General features: G+C 44.5%; 2 protein-coding genes across 5 annotated transcripts in view; one reads left to right on the top strand and one right to left on the bottom strand.

Annotated features, from left to right (window-relative positions):
- Positions 1–1,867: 1,867 nt before the first annotated feature.
- Positions 1,868–13,057, top strand: LOC138815269 (activator of 90 kDa heat shock protein ATPase homolog 2). 2 transcript variants are annotated; one of them, XM_070004568.1, is made up of 9 exons: positions 1,868–2,013; positions 2,972–3,162; positions 6,373–6,458; positions 8,196–8,310; positions 9,275–9,363; positions 10,328–10,438; positions 11,096–11,197; positions 12,070–12,121; positions 12,228–13,057. In XM_070004568.1, the coding sequence occupies exons 1-9, from the start codon at positions 1,934–1,936 to the stop codon at positions 12,398–12,400; spliced, it is 999 nt and encodes a 332-aa protein (XP_069860669.1). In that variant the 5' UTR covers positions 1,868–1,933; the 3' UTR covers positions 12,401–13,057. The 2 variants fall into 2 exon arrangements, with proteins under 2 accessions (XP_069860669.1, XP_069860668.1); XM_070004567.1 differs by having other exon boundaries at positions 1,869–2,013; positions 10,322–10,438.
- The window catches only part of LOC138815268 (ubiquitin carboxyl-terminal hydrolase 34), a 204,784-nt gene continuing 197,057 nt past the window's right edge, over positions 12,971–20,697 (bottom strand). For all 3 annotated transcript variants that reach the window (XM_070004564.1, XM_070004565.1, XM_070004566.1), the window contains 5 exons: positions 19,391–19,470; positions 16,576–16,716; positions 16,349–16,492; positions 14,478–14,637; positions 12,971–14,226 (listed from right to left, as the gene is read on the bottom strand). In XM_070004564.1, the coding sequence (XP_069860665.1) occupies positions 13,619–14,226; positions 14,478–14,637; positions 16,349–16,492; positions 16,576–16,716; positions 19,391–19,470 (1,133 nt within the window). In that variant the 3' untranslated portion in view covers positions 12,971–13,618. The remainder of the gene's footprint in view (positions 14,227–14,477; positions 14,638–16,348; positions 16,493–16,575; positions 16,717–19,390; positions 19,471–20,697) is intronic.

Below are 20,697 nucleotides of genomic sequence, written 5' to 3'. Positions count from 1 at the left end.
ATCATCAGATATCAGCCTCCCTAGGAGCTAGGATTATAGGTGTGAGCCACCAGCTGGCTCTGTGTCTGTTTTGTCTTTAGCTCTACAATTCTTCCTGTTTAGGGAGGTATATTCTGGTTTCCCAGTTAGTAGCAGTTGCATCTAGTTATTCAGGTAGGTGGTCGAGCCCAGAGAGAGCCAAGTACTGGACTTTAAAGCCTGCCACATGGTCTGAAGTTTAAATGGGAGACACTTAGCCATATTTACTTCCTTGATGGTGGTACAAAACTCTTCATGTTGGCTTTCTACATTCTCATTGCCTCATCTAAGTGTCCCCATTATTCTTGCCCATCTGCTTTGTGCAGACCCTATATCCCATACTATTTCTTTCCTACCTTGCACATGCCTCTCCGCATTGGGGACTGAACCCAGGACCCTGAACTTGAGCCTCTTCTTCAATCCCTTTGCTATTGTTTTTGAGGTAGTGTTTCACTCCCTTTTCCCAGACTGGCCTCAAATCTGTGATCCTCATGCCATGCAGCTGGGATCAGGGGTGCGTGCTCTTTCAATAAGGCATGTGGTCAGCCCTGCTATTTTTGAGATAGGGTCTTGCAATGTAGTGCAGCAAGCTGCAAACCTTTAGATCGTTATAGCCTCAGCTTCTGAAATGCTGGAATCGCCAGCAGGCACCAGGTGTAGGCTCAGTCATGTTTTTCTGAATTAGATAAAAAAAATGTTGCCCATTAATTGCCATTCCTTTAACCAGCTGCCCAGGTCTTAGGTGAAATAAAGCGTGCAGGGTGAAATGCGCATGAAAGGCTCCTTGGTTCATTTGGGAGTCAAAGCATAGATTTTTCCACAGTTGGTTTACATGGTTCTTTGGACGATTTTGGATTACAGCAGCTCTAACCATAAATGGAGAAAAACGTTCTTGACCCATTATCTTATTTCATGCACGGGTCCACACCGGTAGACAGAGCCAGGTAACGCCAACCTCCCATTGTCTGGTACCCATTTCCCTGCTCATAACCCCTGCCGTCCCGCCCCCAACACACTTCAAACATGGCCGGTGCCAAGTTGTGTAGGTGAAAGCCCGTGGACGGGGCTATTTACTACCCACTTACTGTAAAGTGCTAGAACTGCATCCCCATACCCGGTCCCCTCCGGGGTGAGTACTGTTCTTGACCTGCCCTGCCCGGAGCTGGGAAGCCAGGGCTCCGCGGCCCCGCGCCATCTTTCAGCCCAACCTGCACGGCGGCGGGAGCAGCAGCGTCCCGAGGGGCCGGCACCAGTGTCTGCGGCCAGCGCGGAGGTCCCTCGGCTGAGCCTTGTCCCCGGCCCTCCGTCCCCTCGGCCGGGCCCGGTCCCCGGTCCCTCCGTCCCCTCGGCCGGGCCCGGTCCCCGGTCCCTCCGTCCCCTCGGCCGGGCTCTGTCCCCGGTCCCTCCGGTCCTCCGTCCCCTCGGCCGGACCCCCTGTCCTCGGCCCTCCGTCCCCTAGGCCGGACCCCTGTCCCCGGCCCTCCGGTCCCTCGGCCGGGTTCTATCCCCGGCCCTCCGTCCCCTCGGCCGTACCCCTGTGCCCGGCCCTCCGTCCCCTCGGCCGAGCCTTGTTCCCGGTCCCTCCGTCCCCTCGGCCGGGCCCTGTCCCCGGTCCCTCCGTCCCCTCGGCCGGCCCCGTCCCCGGCGTCCCCTCGGCCGGGCCCTGTCCCAGTATCGGGAAGTCGGGCGGTAGGCCCGGTTCTCTCCGCGGCCCGGCTCCGCTGGGTCCCGCAGGGCTGGGCTGGGCCTGCGGCGGGGCGGGGCGGGGCGGGGCGGGGCGGAGGCCCGGGGGCGGGGATTTCTGGCACTTTCTGGGCGCTGCGAGCTGCTCCCAGGCGCGGAGGCCGGAAGCGCCCGCCCGGAGCCGCCGCGGCCCGTCCTTGTTCGGCGCGGAGGCCGCGCCGCCCGCGCCGCCATGGCCAAGTGGGGCCAGGGGGACCCGCGCTGGATCGTGGAGGAGCGGGAGGACGGGACCAACGTGAACAACTGGCACTGGTGCGGCGGGCGCGGGCGCGGCGGGGGCTGGGCCCCGGGCCCCGCGGGCCTCCGGTGCCCCTGGGGCCTCGCGGCGGCGGGGGGCTGGGTCCGCCCTGGGCGGGGGCCGCGGGGAACGGCTGCCCCCGGCCCGGGGCCCCCGCTCCGAGCTGCCCCAGCCTCCCGGGCTCCGCGCTCCTCTGAAAGTTGAGCTAGGCCCCACGAGTGACTTCTGACGCACCCTGTCGCTCCCCGCGGCCCGGGACCTGTGCCCCGCCTGGGGTCCCACACTCCTGGGTCCCGGGCTGGCGCAGGCGCGGGGGGCCGGGGTCAGTGGCTGGAGACGCAGGAATGGGGATCTCACCGCCCCATCAACCGGCCTTCTTTGTGACCGAACTCTTGCCCGTCCTTCTTGCGTTCTCCGCTGACTCGGGGAGACAGGTTCCCGGGGCCAGGTCCCCCCACGGCCAGCAAAGGGCTGCTGAGGAATCTGGAAAGGCAGCGCCGGGGCCGGGCCCTGCGGGGGGATGACATGGCTATCCTGGCCGGGCCCGGCCTGTGCACCCTGACTGATCTCTTAGGTCCGTTCCTGCCCCCCTTCCCAGGTGGGAATATGAATTAGGGAGAATGGTGTGGCCGAGTGACGATGTGGGAAGGCTTGCCAGGTGGGAGGGTCAGCATGATGGGGGCGCATTACCACTTTCCCGCAGCTCCTCAGCGTTGCCTACCCATTTTCTAGGGGTGATGAGGGTGGGAACCTCTCCCCCAAGTATCTTTTTTTTTTTTTTAATGGTGTCTTAAGGAACGGAGTAAGAGGACTAGAATATGCCTGAGAGAAGCCTAGTTGCCCAAGTGCCAGAGTGGTGGGGCTTTGGAGGCCACTTGAGAGCCCTGGGTCTGACCTGGCCCGGGCGCCCTCGCCGGGTAGGATACCAGCGGCGCTTTCCATTCACAACTGTGCTCTTGCTTTCCTGGACAGGACAGAGCGAGATGCCACCAGCTGGTCCAAGGGGAAGCTCCGAGAGCTGCTCGTGGGCATCGTGGTGGAGAATGAGGCCGGCAGGTGTGAGATTGGCGAGCTGAAGCAGGTGGAAGGCGAGGCATCTTGTAGCAGCCGCAAAGGAAAGCTGATTTTCTTCTATGAGTGGAACATTAAGCTGGGCTGGAAAGGTAACTGGGGACTCAGGGTACAGGCAGGGCTGTGAGAAGTCAGTCCATTCAGTCGGTGTTAGTGGTTCTTGACAAGCACTTGGAGCGGCTTAGTTTCAGAAGCTGAAGCTGTGCTTTCTCCCAGCACTCAAGCTCCACGGAGGTCAGAGCGCTCAGCTGGACCTTTTTCCATCACTACCTGTGGACTAGGGCAACCTGGAGCTGAAGCCTGGAGCTCTCTCTGTGCAGCCATCTCTCTCCAACCTGTACCTCATTGCTTCCTACTTCATTTTGCCTAAAGCGCTGATACTTGGTATACCATTTATGATTTCCTAACGACTTTTTCCCCCTACCTCCGTCTTCATCAGGGCAGGAATGAAAAAACAAGTATATACTTCAGTGATTATTCCGTATATGCACCGTTTTGCAACGGTCATGCAGTCGATTTTAGGGCATTTTATTACCCCAGAAAAAAGCCCTGTACTATTAGCAGTCACTTCCATTTTTCTCTTTCCCCAAATCCCTAGCAGCTATTCTTCATCTTTTTGTCTCTTTGGATTTGCCTCTGGGCATTTCATATAAATGAAATCCTGTATTATCTGGTGTTTGATGTCCGTCACTTCATTTTTCAAAGCATTTATGTAGCATATATATCACTTTATTTTGTAGCTGCTTGATATTGTATGGATATTTGTCTATTAATCCATCCATTGATGGACATTTCAGTTGTTAATAGTTTGGGGTCTTTTGCTAAATTCTGTAGTGATACAATTTATGTTCAGTAAATATTGTTAAATAACCAAGGGGCTAGTGACATGGGCAAAGAGAAGGAGGAAAAAGAGAGAGATCTGGTTGTGGAGGACTGTGCACTGTTAAAATTTGAGACTTAAGTTGGGCACTGGTGGTTCACGCCTGTAGTCCTACCTACTCAGAAGGCTGAGATCAGAGGATCGTGGTTTGAAGCCAGCTAGGCAGGGGTCTATGAGACTGTCATCTCCAATTAATCACCAGAAAACCAGAAGTGACCCTGTGGTTCAAAGTAGTAAAGTATTACCCTTGAGCAAAAAGGGCTCAGGGACAGTGCCTAGGCCCCAAGTTCAAGCCCCATAACTCCCACCCCCCCATGCATACACACACATGCACACACATACACACACACACAAATATTGGGACATCCCTGGAGTCTTTCTGGAGAGTTTGTCTTAGAAACTCAGTGAGCTGGCCTTTGCCTCTGCTCTTGGCTGTCTTGGTGTCAGGAGCCAGTCCAGAGTCCAGGAAACTATTCAGCAAGCATCAAAAACAGTCCCACAATGCTAGGCATCATGGCATAGGCCTATAATGCCTGTAATCCCAGCACTAGGGAAGCTGAGGCAGGAGGATTGTGAATTCAAGAGCAGTGTGGATTACAAAGCAAGATCCAGTCTCAGGAAAAAAAAATCCCACCCTTTTCTAGGGTCTCCCAGCTGATAGTTTGTCCTCAGTTACTCCTCTGGTAGCTACTGCTGGCTGGATTATATCAGGGTCTGCCTTTATTCTCCCCAGGACAGGGCTCCAGGAACTTCATGGACAATGTCTCTTCATCTCCCTTGGCTTAAAACAAACAGGTCCTTTCTGGGATGAAGAAATAGATTTCCAGACCAGGAGGGAAAGCGGGCACTGATAACTGCTGTGGCAGCAGCTTTGGGGACACCATTAAACAACTGGAAATATTTTTCTGAAGTGGCTGTCATGGAACTGGACCAGCTATTTGGTATTCTCAGTGTCCCTGAAGTTGCCAAGAACTTGAGGTCCAACAAACCCAGGCAGAGATAGAGACCAGACTGCATGAAGTTGTGGAAGCCGTGGCTGCCTAGGGCAGGGCTGAGAAGTGAAGACAGCAGGCAGGGTCCTGTCCTGAGGACTGTCCTCCTGTGCGCTTGCACCTCTTCCCGTCCGCATGTGTCATACCCCCTGGTTTGTAGGCATGTTAGGTCATAACTGAAGATGCGGTCTTCTTGCTCCATTTTCATTTTAACATTTCATCTCCTGTACCCACATGCTTCAGAAAAATCTTGTTGTTTGCATTCTGGGCCATAAACTCTGAGTCCAGGGAGAGCTCTTATCCCAGCAAGTTGAGAGGTGCTAACAAGTTTTGCTAGTGTTTGTTGATGAAGGACCTACTTAAAAGGGGATGGGAGGATCCACACTAAGGCTGAAGGGGAAGAGAAGCCCAAGCACCCATTTGTTCTCTGGAAGCTAGTCAGTCCTGTACTTTCTGTACTCAGGTCTCGCTTAGGGTCTCTAGTCATTCCAGTGAAGATGAATGTGTAATTTAAAGGTGCGTGGTAATTTAAAACAACAATTTCCTTCCACACCCTAGAGGAGCTGGGGCAGAAAAGCCCTTGAGATACTGTTTTCACTTAACTACCAAAATGCCATACTGTGAATGTGGTTTGAGTGGAAGAGCCTCAGCTGTGAGTAAGAAAGCTCATTGAGAACACAAAACCCAGAGTTCAAACCTTTGGTATTAGCCATGCATACACATACATACCATTTCTGATGGTCATGTGGAATATACTCCTTGACCTTTAGAGGGCAGGAGTGTAGCCTGCTGTTTCTCTTTGAACTTTTTCTACCTGTTTTGTGGCAGTAAAATGCCCCTAGATGGTGTCCAAATGTGTCTGATTTCTGAATCATATTCTGGTTGCTTGGTCCTGCCACTCAAACCCCGTACTCAATATATTGAATGTTTTTTCCAGATAAGTATAATAAAGGAGTGATGTGCTATTAGAACAACAGCAGAAGTCCTAGGCACAGTCTGAAGGCAAGCTATGAGGGCTTGTCCTGACCCCCTCCTGTTCCAGAGGTGCAGCACTCTAGTCCTGGAAGAAATACAACTGCATGGAGTCTACATGAACTTCCCTAAGCCATAGCCTCCCCTTTGCTTTCCATGATGAGAATTCATTGTCCCTTCTGTCCTCCCATCCCTTCTATGAGTTGTCCCCTTACATACCTTTCATCTTGGTTTGACCTGGCAGACAGCACTGTGGGACAAGATGAGAAACATGGGTTATAGACCAACTTCCCCTAGGGTTCTCACTTCCTAAGCTCTGTGTCTGGCTGCTCTTGCCTGACCTGTCTTGGCCAATCCCCTTGGATGTGGCCACTGCTCTGGGAGGGAGGTTTAATCCTGTGTGCACTATCCAGGGCATAATACCAATTTTTTTTTAATTGAACCCATTTTCACTTTAGGTACAACCAAAGAATCTAGTGCAAAGCACAAGGGATTGATTGAAATACCCAACCTTTCTGAAGAAAATGAAGTAGATGACACTGAGGTATTTGACGGAGTTTCTTTTTTTCTAATCAAGCTTCTGTGACAGATATTGGGTGTTTCTAAACTGTGTAATTCTGGTGTGGTAGTTATAAATTGTGGAGGGTTATTTGACAGGAAGGATCACTTTACTGTGAGGACAGCATGGTGTGTGGCTCCCCAGTGATGTGGGAAAAGGAGGAAGCCTTGGGCCAGAGTTGTCACCTGGGCAGGTGACTACACCCTCCATAGCTACCTCATTTGTAAAGTGAGGTCAGTTCATTCTTCGTGGTGGTCAGCAGGTTAAATGTTACCAGGTATGTGCTATTCAGTGCTCAGGCTGCTTGCAGGCCTTGCCAACTATGATTTTGTTTCTCTTCCCCTGTTTCCCCTTTAATGGTGACATTTCTCAGCTTTGGTATGTCTCATAGTAAATGTTGCTGTTTTCTGGCTCTTTTCAGCCACCTGGGAGATAGAACTGGTGTAATTCTTATGCCTGGCTTGCCTTTTCATGTAGAAAGCTTTGTTTGGGGGTGAGACCATTTGTACAGCTGTATTTTCCAGATCAAGGTGGTCTTTTGTGCATATATTTAACACAAAGGCTTCAAGATATAAGAACTTAATAGTAAGCAGTAGGTCTTGGGATTCACCTTTAAGTGAAGGTTATCTATCAAACTGCTGTAATGGTGGATCTATCTTACACCTTCAGACTGTGGTTGCTAAACTCAAGGACTGTGATTTCACTTTGCTAAATTCAGATCATCTGCTAAGAAGCTTATGAACAGCATATTAACCTAGTCTTTTAGAGTTTCCCCTCAGCTTTCTGGAACAGACTAGATGCAAATGAGATTTGAGTCAGGCTCAGCTCAATTAAATCACTGGGCCCCAGCAAATCTTCATTCTGACAATATCAGAATACTTGATTCTTCCCTCTCCCTCTGGCTCCTCCTTACTCTGTTCTTCTCTGTCCTTTCCCTTACTGAATTTTTAATTCTTGTGCCTACGAGGGACTCCAGGCTATAAAGGAATTTGATTTTCATAATTATGGTGGCTTTGGGGTTTTACAGTAGTGCTGTTCAGTATAAATATTTACAGGACTCATATTTGTTCCAGATTTTTTTGGGGGGCATCAGTCATGGGGCTTGAACTCTGGGCCTGGGCACTGTCCTCAGCTCTTCAGCTAGGCAAAAAAGTCCATGAGACTCTTATCTCCAATAAATAACTTAGTAAAAGCTGGAAGTGGCACTGTGGCTTAAGTGATTGAGTGCTAGCCTTGAGCAAAAGAAGCTCAGGGACAATGCCTAGGCCCTTAGTTCAAGTCTCAGGACCAGCCAAAAAGAAAAAAAGAAAAAAAAATTAACCCTTATGCTGGCTGCTGATGTTTTATACCTGTAATCCTAGCTACTCAGGAGGCTGAGATATAAGGATTGTGGTTCAAAGCCAGATCAAGCAGGAAAGTTCGTGAGACTCTTATCTCCAAGTAACCACCAGAAAATGAGAAGTGGAGCTGTAGTTCAAAGTGATAGAACACTAATATTGAGCAAAAGGGACAGTGCCCAGGACCTGAGTTCAGGCCCCATAATTTCCAAAAAGAATTTTTCTACTCTTGCATCCTTTACAATCACATTATGAAGAAACCTGTACATGTCCAATGCTATCTCCTCTTCTCTGCCATTTTCACATATCTCTATCCACAGGACCCAGTGTTGTAAGAGTACATGAAACCAGATTTTTCTTAGGTTTTTATTTTTCTGATTTGTAGGTGAACGTGAGTAAAAAGAAAGGAGATGGGGATTTACTGAAGGATCTTATGAAAACTGCAGGCACCGCCAAGGTCAGGGAGGCCCTGGGAGAGTACCTGAAGGCACTTAAGACGGGTAAAGAAGGCATCCTTGTGAATAAGAGGGTCCTTTTTCTGTTTACCCAAGTTATGCTTTGCACTGTGGTCTGGATTCACAGGTCTTTATACGGTAGAATAAATTGTAGTCTGGATGTCTAGAGCTAGTCATGTGATTAGTGATCTTCAGTATGTATACAACATGAACTATTTTGCTCTCAAGATGCTAAGTAGTTTTCTGGAATGAAATTTTTCAGTTGTTTGTGTAATTACTTGTTTAATGTCTGTCTTTTCTGCTAGACTATAATCTCCATGAGAACATGGAAGTTGTCTGTCTTATTCACTGCTGTATCTCCAGCATCTAGCACAATGCCTGGCACATAGTAGGTGCTTAATAAGTCTTTGTTGAATGAATGTATGAAAGTGACTGCAGGTATTACAGGTGTAGTTGAGATATACATCTAGATGATTCCGATACTGCATGGAAGCAAGGTTATTAGAGAATTAGAGAAGCTACCAGACAGGCACTATGTCCAGCAGGGCCCTTTCTGTGCACCTCATCCTTGTACCCTCTTGCTGAGTGTCTGGGTGCTGGCATAGAGTTTTGGGATTGCCACTCTTCCCACAGTGAGGCCACATGGTATGGATGGCATACAAAGACTAAGATTCTTTGTGAGGTATGGGGAAGCAGTAAGAGAGGGCCACAATGCTATTAGTTATTCATACAACATTGTTACTTGGAACTTCTGTAAACTTTACACTTTTCTTTTTTTTTAGTTGCATGATAGAAAGTGTAAGGTATTTGAAAAAAGAATAAAAGGCCTTTGTTACTGTGGAACATGGAATGATTTTGAAGTCCTCTAAATGCTAATAGAAATTCTTTAAACATTTTTATTAAATGCCAGTTCTTTATTTTCTTATGTGATTTTGTTTTCTACTTTATCCTCTGTGCTTCAGAGGAAATTGTTTTATTGTTTTAATAAAACCATTTTTTGCCTTTATAGAATTTACAACAGGAATGATTTTACCAACAAAAGCTGTGGCAAGTCAGGAACTGACAGTTAAAAGGAAACTGAGTGAGAACACCTTGCAGGTATGAGTTTTGGTGGCCAAAATAAGTCAGAGCTCTACACAGCCTTTCCATGAGCAACTGAAGGATAGTGAGGAAGGGTGTTAATCTGCACTTGCATCTTCTGTGAGCCTTTGAAATTTTCCATTTGGTTATAGAAATATCATGAGACATCTTTTGTATGTTGCTGGGAGTAAACCCAGGGCCTTGTGCATGTTAGCCCTACCACTGAGCTGTATGCCCAGCCTTAAACTTCCATTCTTTTATTTTGGGTCCAGTCGTGGGGCCTGAACTCTGGGCCTGGGCGCTGTCCCTCAGCTCTTCATCTCAAGGCTAGCGCTCTACCACTTGAACCACAGCGCCACTTCGGCTTTTTTCTTTTTGTTTATGTGGTGCTGAGGAATCGAACCCAGGGCCTCATGCATGCAAGGCAAACGCTCTACCACTTAGCCACCTTCCCAGCCCCAAGACTTCCATTCTTGATAGAAGGGAATGTATAAACAGGCCTTTTTTTTTTCCCCCCCGATACTAAATTTAACTCAAGACTGTCCTAAAGGCTGTGCATTTGGTAGGTAAGAATACAAATGGAATAACTTTCTCTCCTATCTTTGGGGAGATTTTAGATCTTATTATTGGGACTGAGGAACATGGGTATGTCTGTGTTTATAACGATAGCCTTCAGCAGTCATCTTCCATTATATCATCTGGCCATATTTACCATGTCCAAATAGGATTAAGGGTGCTCCATTGAGCCTGGTAATAGATCAGTTAATGAGCTCATAGGAACAAGAGCACTGTTGCTGAAGGATTAGAATAGCACTTTAGAGCTAAGTGGGAAGGCCTTTCACTCTTTTCTTGGGTGTGAAATAGTGTGGAATTTGTGGCATGTTTCGCTCAAAAGCATTTTATTGAGAAGACTTGACTTCATCCTAGCATTGTTCTCTTCTGGTATGCTTACTATCCTCTGGAACCTCTTCTTGAGGTTCAGGCCTCATCTCCAGTGGCTTTGGGTGTGAGGATTCCCACTGTGGCTGTACACATGACGGAGCTGTTTGACACAACAGTAGACCAGCTATATAGCATCTTCACTGTGAAAGATGTAAGTAACTTCCTGAGCTAATGTCCTAAATTCTCACCCTGGGAACAGATGTGTCATAAAGAACGGGCTGGATTTTGTTCTTTCTTTTTTTTGTTGGCCATGGGGCTTGAACTCAGGGTTTGGGTGCTATCTCTGAGCTTTTTCACTTAAGGCTAGTGCTCTACCACTTCAGCCACAGCACTACTTCTGGCTCTTTCTGAATAGCAATAAACTATAAATAAAGAGAGAAGAGTCTCCAATAAAGAGAGGAGTCTTGTGGACTTGTCTAGGCCTGGTTTCAAACGATGATCCTGAGATCTCAGATTCCTGAGTAGCTATGATTATAGGCATGAGCCACTGGCACCTGGCTGTTGTCTCTTTTGGTCATATTTTATGAGAACTCTGAGATGGTAGGGATATCAACCAACAAGGGCTTCTGGATAATTTGAGGGGAGAGATGAGTATTGTTTTCTCCTTGAGAACAAAAAGCTACATATTAAAACAAAAGCCTGAAACTCCATGATGTTCTATTACACATTTTATGTTTAGATTAAAAAGGTAATAGGGATGGGGATGTAGCTCAGTGGTAAAGCACATGCCTAGCATGACCAAGGCTGAATTTGAGCACACACTGTCTCTCTCTCTCTCTGATGAAATGTCTTCATTTTGTTTGGATAGCTGGTGCAGAAATTCTCCAAATCTCCTGCTGTATTGGAAGCTGAAAAGGGAGGGAGATTCCAAATGTTTGATGGGAATATCACTGGTGAATACATAGAATTGGTAAGTATCACAGGACAGGGTTAAAGTATAAACATGTAACTAACTCTTCTTTTGGTTAATAAAGTTTTTGTCAATGCTATTTTGAGTTCATAGATCAAAAAATACATGAAAACACCGCATAAGCAAAAAAGAAAAAAAGCCGGAAGTGGCTCTGTGACTCAAGTGGTAGAGCGCTAACCTTGAACTGAAGAGCTGAGGGACAGCGCCCAGGCCCAGAGTTCAGGCCCCATGACCGGATCCCAAAAAACAAACAAACAAAAAATATGTTACTCTGATAGAAATTGTGCAAATGAGTAGTATTTGAAGATGGGTCTTGCCAGATGCTGGTGGCTCACACCTCTAATCCTAGGTGTTCAGGAGGCTGAGATCTGAGGATTGAAGTTCAAAGGCAACCTAGGCAGAAAAGTACATGTGGCGCCGTGGCTCAAGTTGTTAGGGCACTAGCCTTGAGCTGAAGAGCTGAGGGACAGCGAGCGCCCAGGCCGAGTTCAGGCCCCACGACCGGACCAAAAAAAAAAAAAAAAAAGCTCAGGGACAGTGCCCAGACCCTGAGCTCAAGCCCCCAGCAGGACCAGCACATAGGACAGACAGAAGGAAGAAAAGGAAGGAAAGAAATGGGTCTAACCTCTTACCCATTTTAAATTCCAGGTTTAGCCTATCAAAATGTCCTGGTTCTGCTACTTAAATTATTCAAAGTGTTAGTGCCTCCCCTTGACACTGGCTTTCTGTTGTTGGTATTCTGTCCTTGGTATTAATGTTGTGAGTGAATATTTGGCAGTAAAGACTATGCTGTTCAAAGGATTCATTTCTTCTGTGTTTTCTGTGGGAAGTTTCATACTATGTTTTCAATGGAATTTCCCCTTTGCTTTCAGTTAACAAATAGAAAGATCATCATGAAATGGAGATGTAGGAACTGGCCAGAAGGTATGTGATGTGACCTTCGTGTATAGAGAACCAGTAACATAGAAGCTAGTATGGGTAAGTCTTCCTTTTCCTAATGTAATAATAAAGCTCCTGTTTTTTCTTCTAGAACACTATGCAACTGTTGCACTGAGTTTTGTGCCTACTCTAGGGCGGACGGAATTACAATTGGACTGTAAAGGAGTTCCTGTCTGTAAGGAAGAAAACATGCGATCCTGTTGGCAGAAGCAGCACTTTGAAGAAATAAAAGGTTTACTACAGCCGACCACCCTAAGTGGTTGAATTAGGTTTTATAACGGCATTGCTTTTTATAAGCTGTCATGTTTACCTCTTCCTTAAAAAACAAATCGCTGTAATTTATTTTATATTGGATGGAATCCATGAACCTATAATTAGACTCTGCATTGAGTTAAAAGTAGGAAAAACCTGAAATTAGGTATTAATCTCCCCTTCCTCCATAGATGTTCCTCTGAAAGTAGATCAAGTCTGTGTGTTCAGATAGTTGATGTGTCCCAAGCTAAAGCTTGTCCTAGTAAGCTTACTTTCAGCTGTACTTTAAATCTGAAGAAGACAAAAAAGAAATGGCATGTATTCTATTACTTTAGGGTTTTTAAGATGTAGCTCATAGGTATGTAGGTCTATTTGTGGCATGTTTCACTTGAAAAGATGTTAAAGTGAGGCTAGCTGGTTGTATTCTTATATTCCTCTGGTCCACTTTGGGATGGAGTGGATTGAGATGGGGTAAGTTGCTTTTTTTGGACTGCCACTAATTCTTGTACTGAACTAGACAACTGCTTATTCCCCTTCTTCAGTTAACTCATTACTTTAATCTGAGAAGACTGAAGCAACGTATGTAAACAAATGAAAAGTCATCACAATCAATTTAATTAAGTGCACAGAATAGCAGTCATGTCAATAAAAATAAAACAATTATTTTTACATCAAGTGTGCTTTATTTCCTCCACAGGTATTCTGTTAAATAAAGCACCATTTATATACTGCCAGGCCACAGCTAAAGAGGATTCTTTACAGAATCAAATTTCTTGTGGTTGTTCCGTATACAAGTAAACTTAATTTTGATAATAAGAACCACAGCGATTGGAGGCAATCTGCCTCTATTATAAGGTACAAAACTGGCACAGAGGACACCATATTATACACAGTAAAAATGCTGTAAGTTTAAATTACATTTTACAGGGCTAGGGAACCCTGTTTCTCCCAGACAGCCATATTAAACAAAAGCCACTACAGTGAACTCTTAATTACATAAAACATATTCATTATCTGATTGCCCTTTAGAAAGTTACTGAAGATGCAAGTTTTGTTTTTTTTTTTTTTTCATCTGGAGTTCTGCCTGACCAAGAATTAAGCCTATAATAAATCTATCTTGCCATTCAAGCAGAGAGCACTGGACAAACTGAAGCACAAAAACAAATAAGCAAAACTTATACAAACAGCATCAGGAGAAGGGACTTAAAAGTAGACATGCTACATCTAATGTCAAGAAGCAGCTTGGTTTCCTTTGCCAGATATCCTTGTGACCATATGGATTGTAGATTCAATGGTCCTACACAGGGTATCTAAAATGTCATGTTGCTGCATGTGACTAAAGTGTCCTCTGGAATGGCCACAACTGAGTGACAAAGCAGCTTCAGGGTCTGGGGAGGACAAAGCTTGACCATCACAGCTTCTCAAGTCAGCTAAGTCAGACAGAACAGCAGAGATGGAAGTAGAAGGGAACTCAGGTTCTTCTTCAGCTATGGTAGAATCCTTGGAACAGTGGAGGTCTTTAAATTCTTTACAATCTTCAAATCTACCATTGTTGGACTGTTCTTCTGTATGCTGTGACCTGATGTTTGCTATGTCTTCTGAAAACGAAGATGGAACTTCCATTCGGTATTCTTTAACAGAACTATTTTCAGGGGAAGGAAGATCTTGCTCAGTGCCTGGATCAATAATTGAAGAGTCTCTTGTCTCATTGTCTGAAGTGCTGGTTGGGGTCAGGACCTCCCTCGTTTCTGTTTTGATGTCGCTGATGCAGCTGTCTACAGTGTGTTCCTCATCACTGCTAACGCGCCTTCTTTTAACAGGAGTTGCCCCTTCATCATCTGTGAACACAAACATCCAAGTAGAAACTTCTCTCAAAGGGGCCATTTAATATCATACTGGAGGGTAGCAATGGAGAAGCCAAATCTTAAACTATATGTATGTGTGTGTGTATATTATATATATTATATATATATGTGTGTATACGCACACACACACACATACACACACACACACATATAAAATAAAGTCAGTTACACCAAATGTATTCTTTCATCTCTAACCCAAAGTAATATTAATCCGTAAGACTAACCTTTAGTTTTTCTTTCTTTGGCTTCTTGCTCTTGGAGTGAGTTTCTCTGTTGTAGACACATTCTACATTTGCTTAAAAGCTCTTGCAGAGTTGGGATTAGAGCTGGGTTTAATTGTTTGGGAGTGTGTACTGACAGGAGTAAAGCAAGTGCCCGTAGGTCCTACAAAAATCCAAATAGGAATATCATTTTAAAGCTAACATTTTGACAAAGCATTTCCGTTAAATGAACACATTTACTTTCCTCGGGGTCTGAACTAAGGGTCTTGTGCTTGTAGGACTTGTGCTTTTGATTCATTGCATCCCTCCCATCAGCTGAGGCACGAAAGCACTTCCACTTGAAACACAACTTGGAGTAAGAGTCTTGGATCTGTCTGCCCCAGCTGGCTTCTCAATATGATTCTCAGCTAGGATTTATAGGCATGAGCCACCAGCACTGGGCCCTGTTTTTTTTTTTTTTGGGGGGGTGTGGGGGGAAGTGTTGCTGTCAGTCATGGGGCTTGAACTTGGAGCCTGAGAGCTGTCCCTGAGATCTTTGGCTCAAGGCTAGCCCCCTACCACTTTGAGCCACACTGCCACTCTGGTTTTCTGGTAGTTAACTGGAGATGAGTCTGATGGACCTTCCTGCCATGGCTGGCTTTGAACCATGACCCTCATTCTTAGCTTCCTGAATAGCTAGGATTATAGGCATGAACCTCTTACCCCTGGCCACTGGTTTGTTTTGATAGGTACTGCTAACTTTTTGACCAACCTGGCCTATAAATTATCCTCCTATCTTTGCTTCCTAAGTAGATAGGAATATAGGTGTGGGCCACCATACCTGGCCTAATTCCCTAGTTTCTCTCATTTTTCTTGTCGGTCGTGGGGCTTGAACTCTGGGCCTGGGTACTGTCCCTAGGACTACATGCATGAGCCACTGACCCCCCCCCCCCCCCGGCCTAATTCCCTAGTTTCAACTGCCCTTGTAATCAGTAAGTCATTTGTCTATTTGTTCTGGTTATTAAGGAGCTACAGGCAACAACAAACATCACAAGTGTTCTAAACATACAAGTGAAAAAGGGAATGATTCTTACTGGCCTTCCTGCCCCTTAACATACTTAAAGCCATGATCTCAGATCTTCTAAGGTAATAGAAAATATGTGTTGTTGGACGTTGGTGTCTCATGCCTGTAACCTTTAGCTATTCAGGAGGCTGTGATTGGAGGATCAAGTTCAAAGCCAGCCCAGGCAGGAAAGTCTGTGAGACTCTTATCTCCAATTAACCAGAAAATGGGAAGTGGCACTGTGGCTCAAAGTGCTTAAGAGCTCACGGAGCGCTCAGGCCTAGAGTTCAAGCCCTATGACCAACAAAACAAGAAAAAAAGAATTAGTTATATACATGCAAGTCATATTAAAAACCTTTTTGAAAATTTGTTATTTTTTCATCCTATGTGACTTCCAAGAAAGTGAATGTAGCTCAAGTGGTAGAGTACCAGCCTTGAGCACAAAAGCCAAATGAAATTGCAAGGCCCCCAAGTTCAAGCCCCAGTACCCATATAAGAAACAAACAGCCAGGTCTGGTGGCTTATGCCTATAATGGTAGCTACTCAGGAGGCTGAGATCTGAGGATCATGACTCAAAATTCCATGAGACTCTTATCTCCAATAAATTCCCCAAAAAGCTGGAAGTGGAACTGTGGCTCAAGTGACAGTGCGATAGCCAAGGGACAGCGCCCAGGCCGTGAGTTCCAGCCCTAGACCAGCCAAACAAAACCTCCACAACGGTAAGCTGATGGCCCCGAGTTTTTTAGTAGTTACAGTCACAATAGTAAAATATAAGGGCCAAATATAGAGTTGGCTTAAGGAAACTTTAGAAGTTTCCTTGAATAGTTCTTACCCCATTTAAAGAAGCACTTGCTTTGGAAATTTCAACTCGGTTGGTAAAATCAGACTGTAGGTTTTGATACTGATTTATCAAGTTTGTAATAAGGGTACTGATCAAATTGGCACAGTTTGCTTCAGAAAACACTTGACTTTGAACCTGAAAAAGAAACATTTTTAAAAGAAGCTACCAACATAATAAAGATGAAAATGAGACATGATAGTTTCTGAAGTACCACATACCTTTAGAAGGAAATGTGTCATGAATGTGTAGACTATATTGTTGTTTAGGAAGGTTCTTTCATCCATTAGGATACATTTAATATATTCAGCGAAAACAGGATCTTCACACAAAAGTTTGATGCAGTTTTTTGACATGGCAGACTAAAATAAGGGAGAAGAAGCACTGGTAGTTGAGCCCTGAAGTAATCAGACTTAAAACATTTTGGATGTCAGGACATCCTGAAATCACTTTTTGAATAGCCACTTACAACTTAAAAAGTCTGTTCAACTTTTCTTACAATAATCACCATATATTAAATAGATGAATGCTAGGTGAAGATATGAATACCAAAAGTAGACAAATATATTAAAAAAATATGCAGCTCTGTTACCCAGCACTGAGTTACCTAGAACTAGAAAATAACAGTAACAAAATAGGTTGAGAATAGGGATCCAATTAATAGGAAACCAAACTGTAGAGAAAATTTAGGAACTGAAATATGTTCTATATATAGTTGTATTATTCTCTGACAATTATGATTTGGTGAATAACTACCCTCTATAAGTACTGAAATGTTAAACCGCAATAGCCTTTTCTGTGTATCTCAGATATTTCTGTGTTCGAATGGTCATAGCTCTTACACAGATATAATTCCCTGGAGTGCCTTTTCTAATTAGACTTTTTATGGAAAATGAAAATTAAAAATAGGGTAACTTTTAACTAGTACACATATGTGTATTTATTTATTTATTTATTTTTTTTGTCGGTCGTGGGGCTTGAACTCTGGGCCTGAGCGCTGTCCCTCAGCTCTTCAGCTCAAGGCGAGCGCTCTACCACTTGAGCTACAGCGCCACTTCCGGTTTTCTGGTGGTTTATTGGAGATAGGAGTCTCACAGTCTTTCCTGCCCGGGCTGGCTTTGAACCACGATCCTCAGATCTCAGCCTCCTGAGTAGCTAGGATTACAGGCGTGAGCCACCAGCGCCCGGCACATATGTGTATTTGTTATAGTACGCAAAAAATTTTTTCTTGTGGTACTGATACTGGGGCCTAAACTCAGGGCTAGCTGCTGTCCTTGGCTTTTTCACTCAAGGCTAGCACTCTACCACTTGAGTCACAGCTCCATTTCTGGCTTTTTGCTGGTTAACTGGAGATAAGTCTCATTGATTTTCCTGCCTGGGCTGGAATCCTTGGATCCCAGCCTCCTGAATAATTAGGATTACAGTTCTGAGCCACCAGTTACCAGCCTGCTATATAAGCTATTGTTAAAAAAAGGAAAAAAATGTTCAATGTCACTTGAGTACTAGGAGTATGGACCAGGACCCAAGTCTTCACATCCTTATTGCTATGAAAATCTGTAGTGTCTGTGTAAAGAATAGCAGCAGTAGAAAGGGAAAAGCAGAATTCCCCAATTTACTAAATAGACCACACAGTTCAAAAGTCAAACAGGAGCTGGGAATGTGGTTTAGTGGTAAAGTGCTTGCCTAGCATGCATAAAGCCCTGGTTTTGATTCCTTAGTACCACTAAACAGAAAAAGCTGAAAGTGGTGCTGGGGCTCAAGTGGTAGAGTGTTAGCCTTGAGCACAAAGAGGCTCAGGGATAGAGCCCAGGACCTGAGTTCAAACCCCAGGTCTGGAAAAAAAAATATCAACCAGTAACTCAGCCAAGTGAAATCAATGACTTTTAAAGATTCCTCCTGTAGAAAGCATTTCTTCAGGGCTGGGATTGTGGCTTAAGTGGTAGAGTATCTGCCTTACTGGCATGAGGCTCTGATTTCAAACCTTAGTACTGTCCACTCTCCGCCCCCCACACCAAAAAAAATTCCTCAGTGGATAAGAGATAATTATAAAAGGCCTCTGTTTGAGAAAAGGAGATAGAAAGCCACCATTACATTTAGTAAGAAGTAGATAAACTAGAATGTGGGTAAAGGTTTGTGCCCAAGAGTGGTTAACAAACTCATCTTTGTCTCTGGGGAAGAGGAACAGGCAGAAACCAATTAGTTTCATGTTTTAAAGGGTAAGTAGGATTCTTTTAGGTCAGACCCAAGGACTAAGCCAAGCCTTAAGAGTCCATTGCTTTTCTCCTCTCTTCCCATTCTTCCTAATTCTTTCTCTACAACAGCTAAGATGACTCTTAGAAACATGAATAGATCAGGTAGTTTTGCCTGTTCTCATTGAGACTGTTGATCAAACAGCCTGTGCACCTTAAAAAACTACACATCAGAGTTAAAGGACAACTAACATAGTAACTGCTAGACATTGTGGAATAGTAGTGTGTGAGACAGCTGGAAGCAGCATATGCTTTCTTTTTTTTTTTTTTTTTTTTGGGTCTGGTCATGGGGCCTGAACTCTGGGCCTGGGCTCTGTCCCTCAGCTCTTCAGCTCAAGGCTAGCGCTCTACCACTTGAGCCACAGCACCACTTCCGGTTTTTTTCTTTTTGCTTATGTGGTGCTGAGCAATTGAACCCAGGGCCTCATGCATGCAAGGCAAGTGCTCTACCACTGAGCCACCTTTCCAGCCCGCAGCATATGCTTTCTTTCTCTAGAATCTCTGTCTGGGAACTTTCCCCCAAAACTGTTGACACTAAATTATGTATGAGAAATTCAACTATAAACAACGTTTTGAAATATCTTCTGTGATACATATACATCTTAAGTAAAAGGACCCCTTTAACCAAAGAAATGAAAAGCCCAAGGTTTGGTACCTAATATTTCCATTAATTCTAAAATATATTCCATTTCTAGTAAGCCTGTTTTCAAACCACTGTCCCTAAAATTCTTGACTCACTTGGTCATATGAGATAAAGACCAAATCATTTAAAATTAATTTATTTTACCTGAGTCTGGCACAGCTCAGTCCAAAGTTTGGGAAACAGTGCAAGATGAAGTGGCAAGCCTTCATAGGCAACTAGGACACCTAATATTTGAAAAGAAATCAGGAGAGGTTATAATTATAAATTACATTATTAAGGTTCTAAACTTGGTACATTATCGTAGCTGCTTCTGGTTGTAACTATGCGGTCTATATTTTTAGATATAATTCCAGTGATTTAACCAGTGAAATTTAAAATGCAGTATTCTATATTGTTCTTCACTCCTTTAAAAACGTCGTTTCTCCAAAGACAGAAGGGGATTAATCACAGGACTTACATGTTCTAGGGAAGCGCTCTACCACTGAGCTGCATCCCTAACCCTGGAATCTCTATTGGATTTAGTCTCATTTTCTGCTTTCCAGACATCAAATATGCTAATGTTCCTCTTTCACCCTCATACCTCAATAAACTTCCTATCTTGCACATCTCTCCACCCCTGTTTAATCATGAAAGACGAATATAAGCTATCCTCCAATTAAAACTAAAAAGTGTAGGTAAACCAAGAGTTTAAAAACTTTGTCATATGATGTCTGCTTCAGATATTTATTTCCCAGGTTGTGGAGAAGCAGCATAGGCAATACTAAATGAATGTGGCTATCCTAAAGTAAAACTGTATATAAACATTGAAATTTGAATCTTGTACAGTTTCCCAAAATATTATTTTATTCAGGTTTTTTTTTTACTATTTAAAAACATGAAGCCTACTCTTAGTAAGTATACAAGAACACACAGTGGGTAGGTTAGACCTAGGATTTGATACAGTATTAAGATGGCAAATGGGATTCTGTGGATCCTTTTTTGGGATAGGTCCATGTATTTTTCTGTCAAAACTGTTCCCTTTGTAAAGACGCAAGGAAAATTTCAACTTTACCCTAACCTAATCTGGTTGGGGCTGGAAACTTACTCACCATAACATTATAATATATGTAAGTCTGAGATGGTATCAAACCAAGACTACAGGGAAAAGTTTCTTGCTCCATATTCCTGTATTATAATATTCCATAAAAACAAGAGAAGAGATTGGCAAACTATATAGAGCTTTTGGTCCAAGACTACCCCCATTATCTATTTTTCAGTGACCCACTGAGCCAAGAACAGCATAACTTTTTAATGACTAAAAAGACAACAACCAAACTCAACCTAGCAGAGCACCAGTCGCTCACACCTGTAATCCTATCTATTCAAAGAAGGCTTAGATCTGAAGATCGAGTTTGAAGCCAGCTCAGGCAGAAAAAAATCTGTGAGATCCTTATTCCAATTAACCAGAAAAA

The sequence above is a fragment of the Dipodomys merriami genome, unplaced genomic scaffold (genome assembly GCF_024711535.1).
Source record: "Dipodomys merriami isolate MVZ:Mamm:240054 unplaced genomic scaffold, mDipMer1.0.p SCAF_63, whole genome shotgun sequence".
In the NCBI taxonomy this organism is placed as follows: Eukaryota; Metazoa; Chordata; class Mammalia; order Rodentia; family Heteromyidae; genus Dipodomys; species Dipodomys merriami.
The sequence above is the reverse complement of the archived record's forward strand: the minus strand, read 5'-3'. Positions and strand labels throughout refer to the sequence as shown.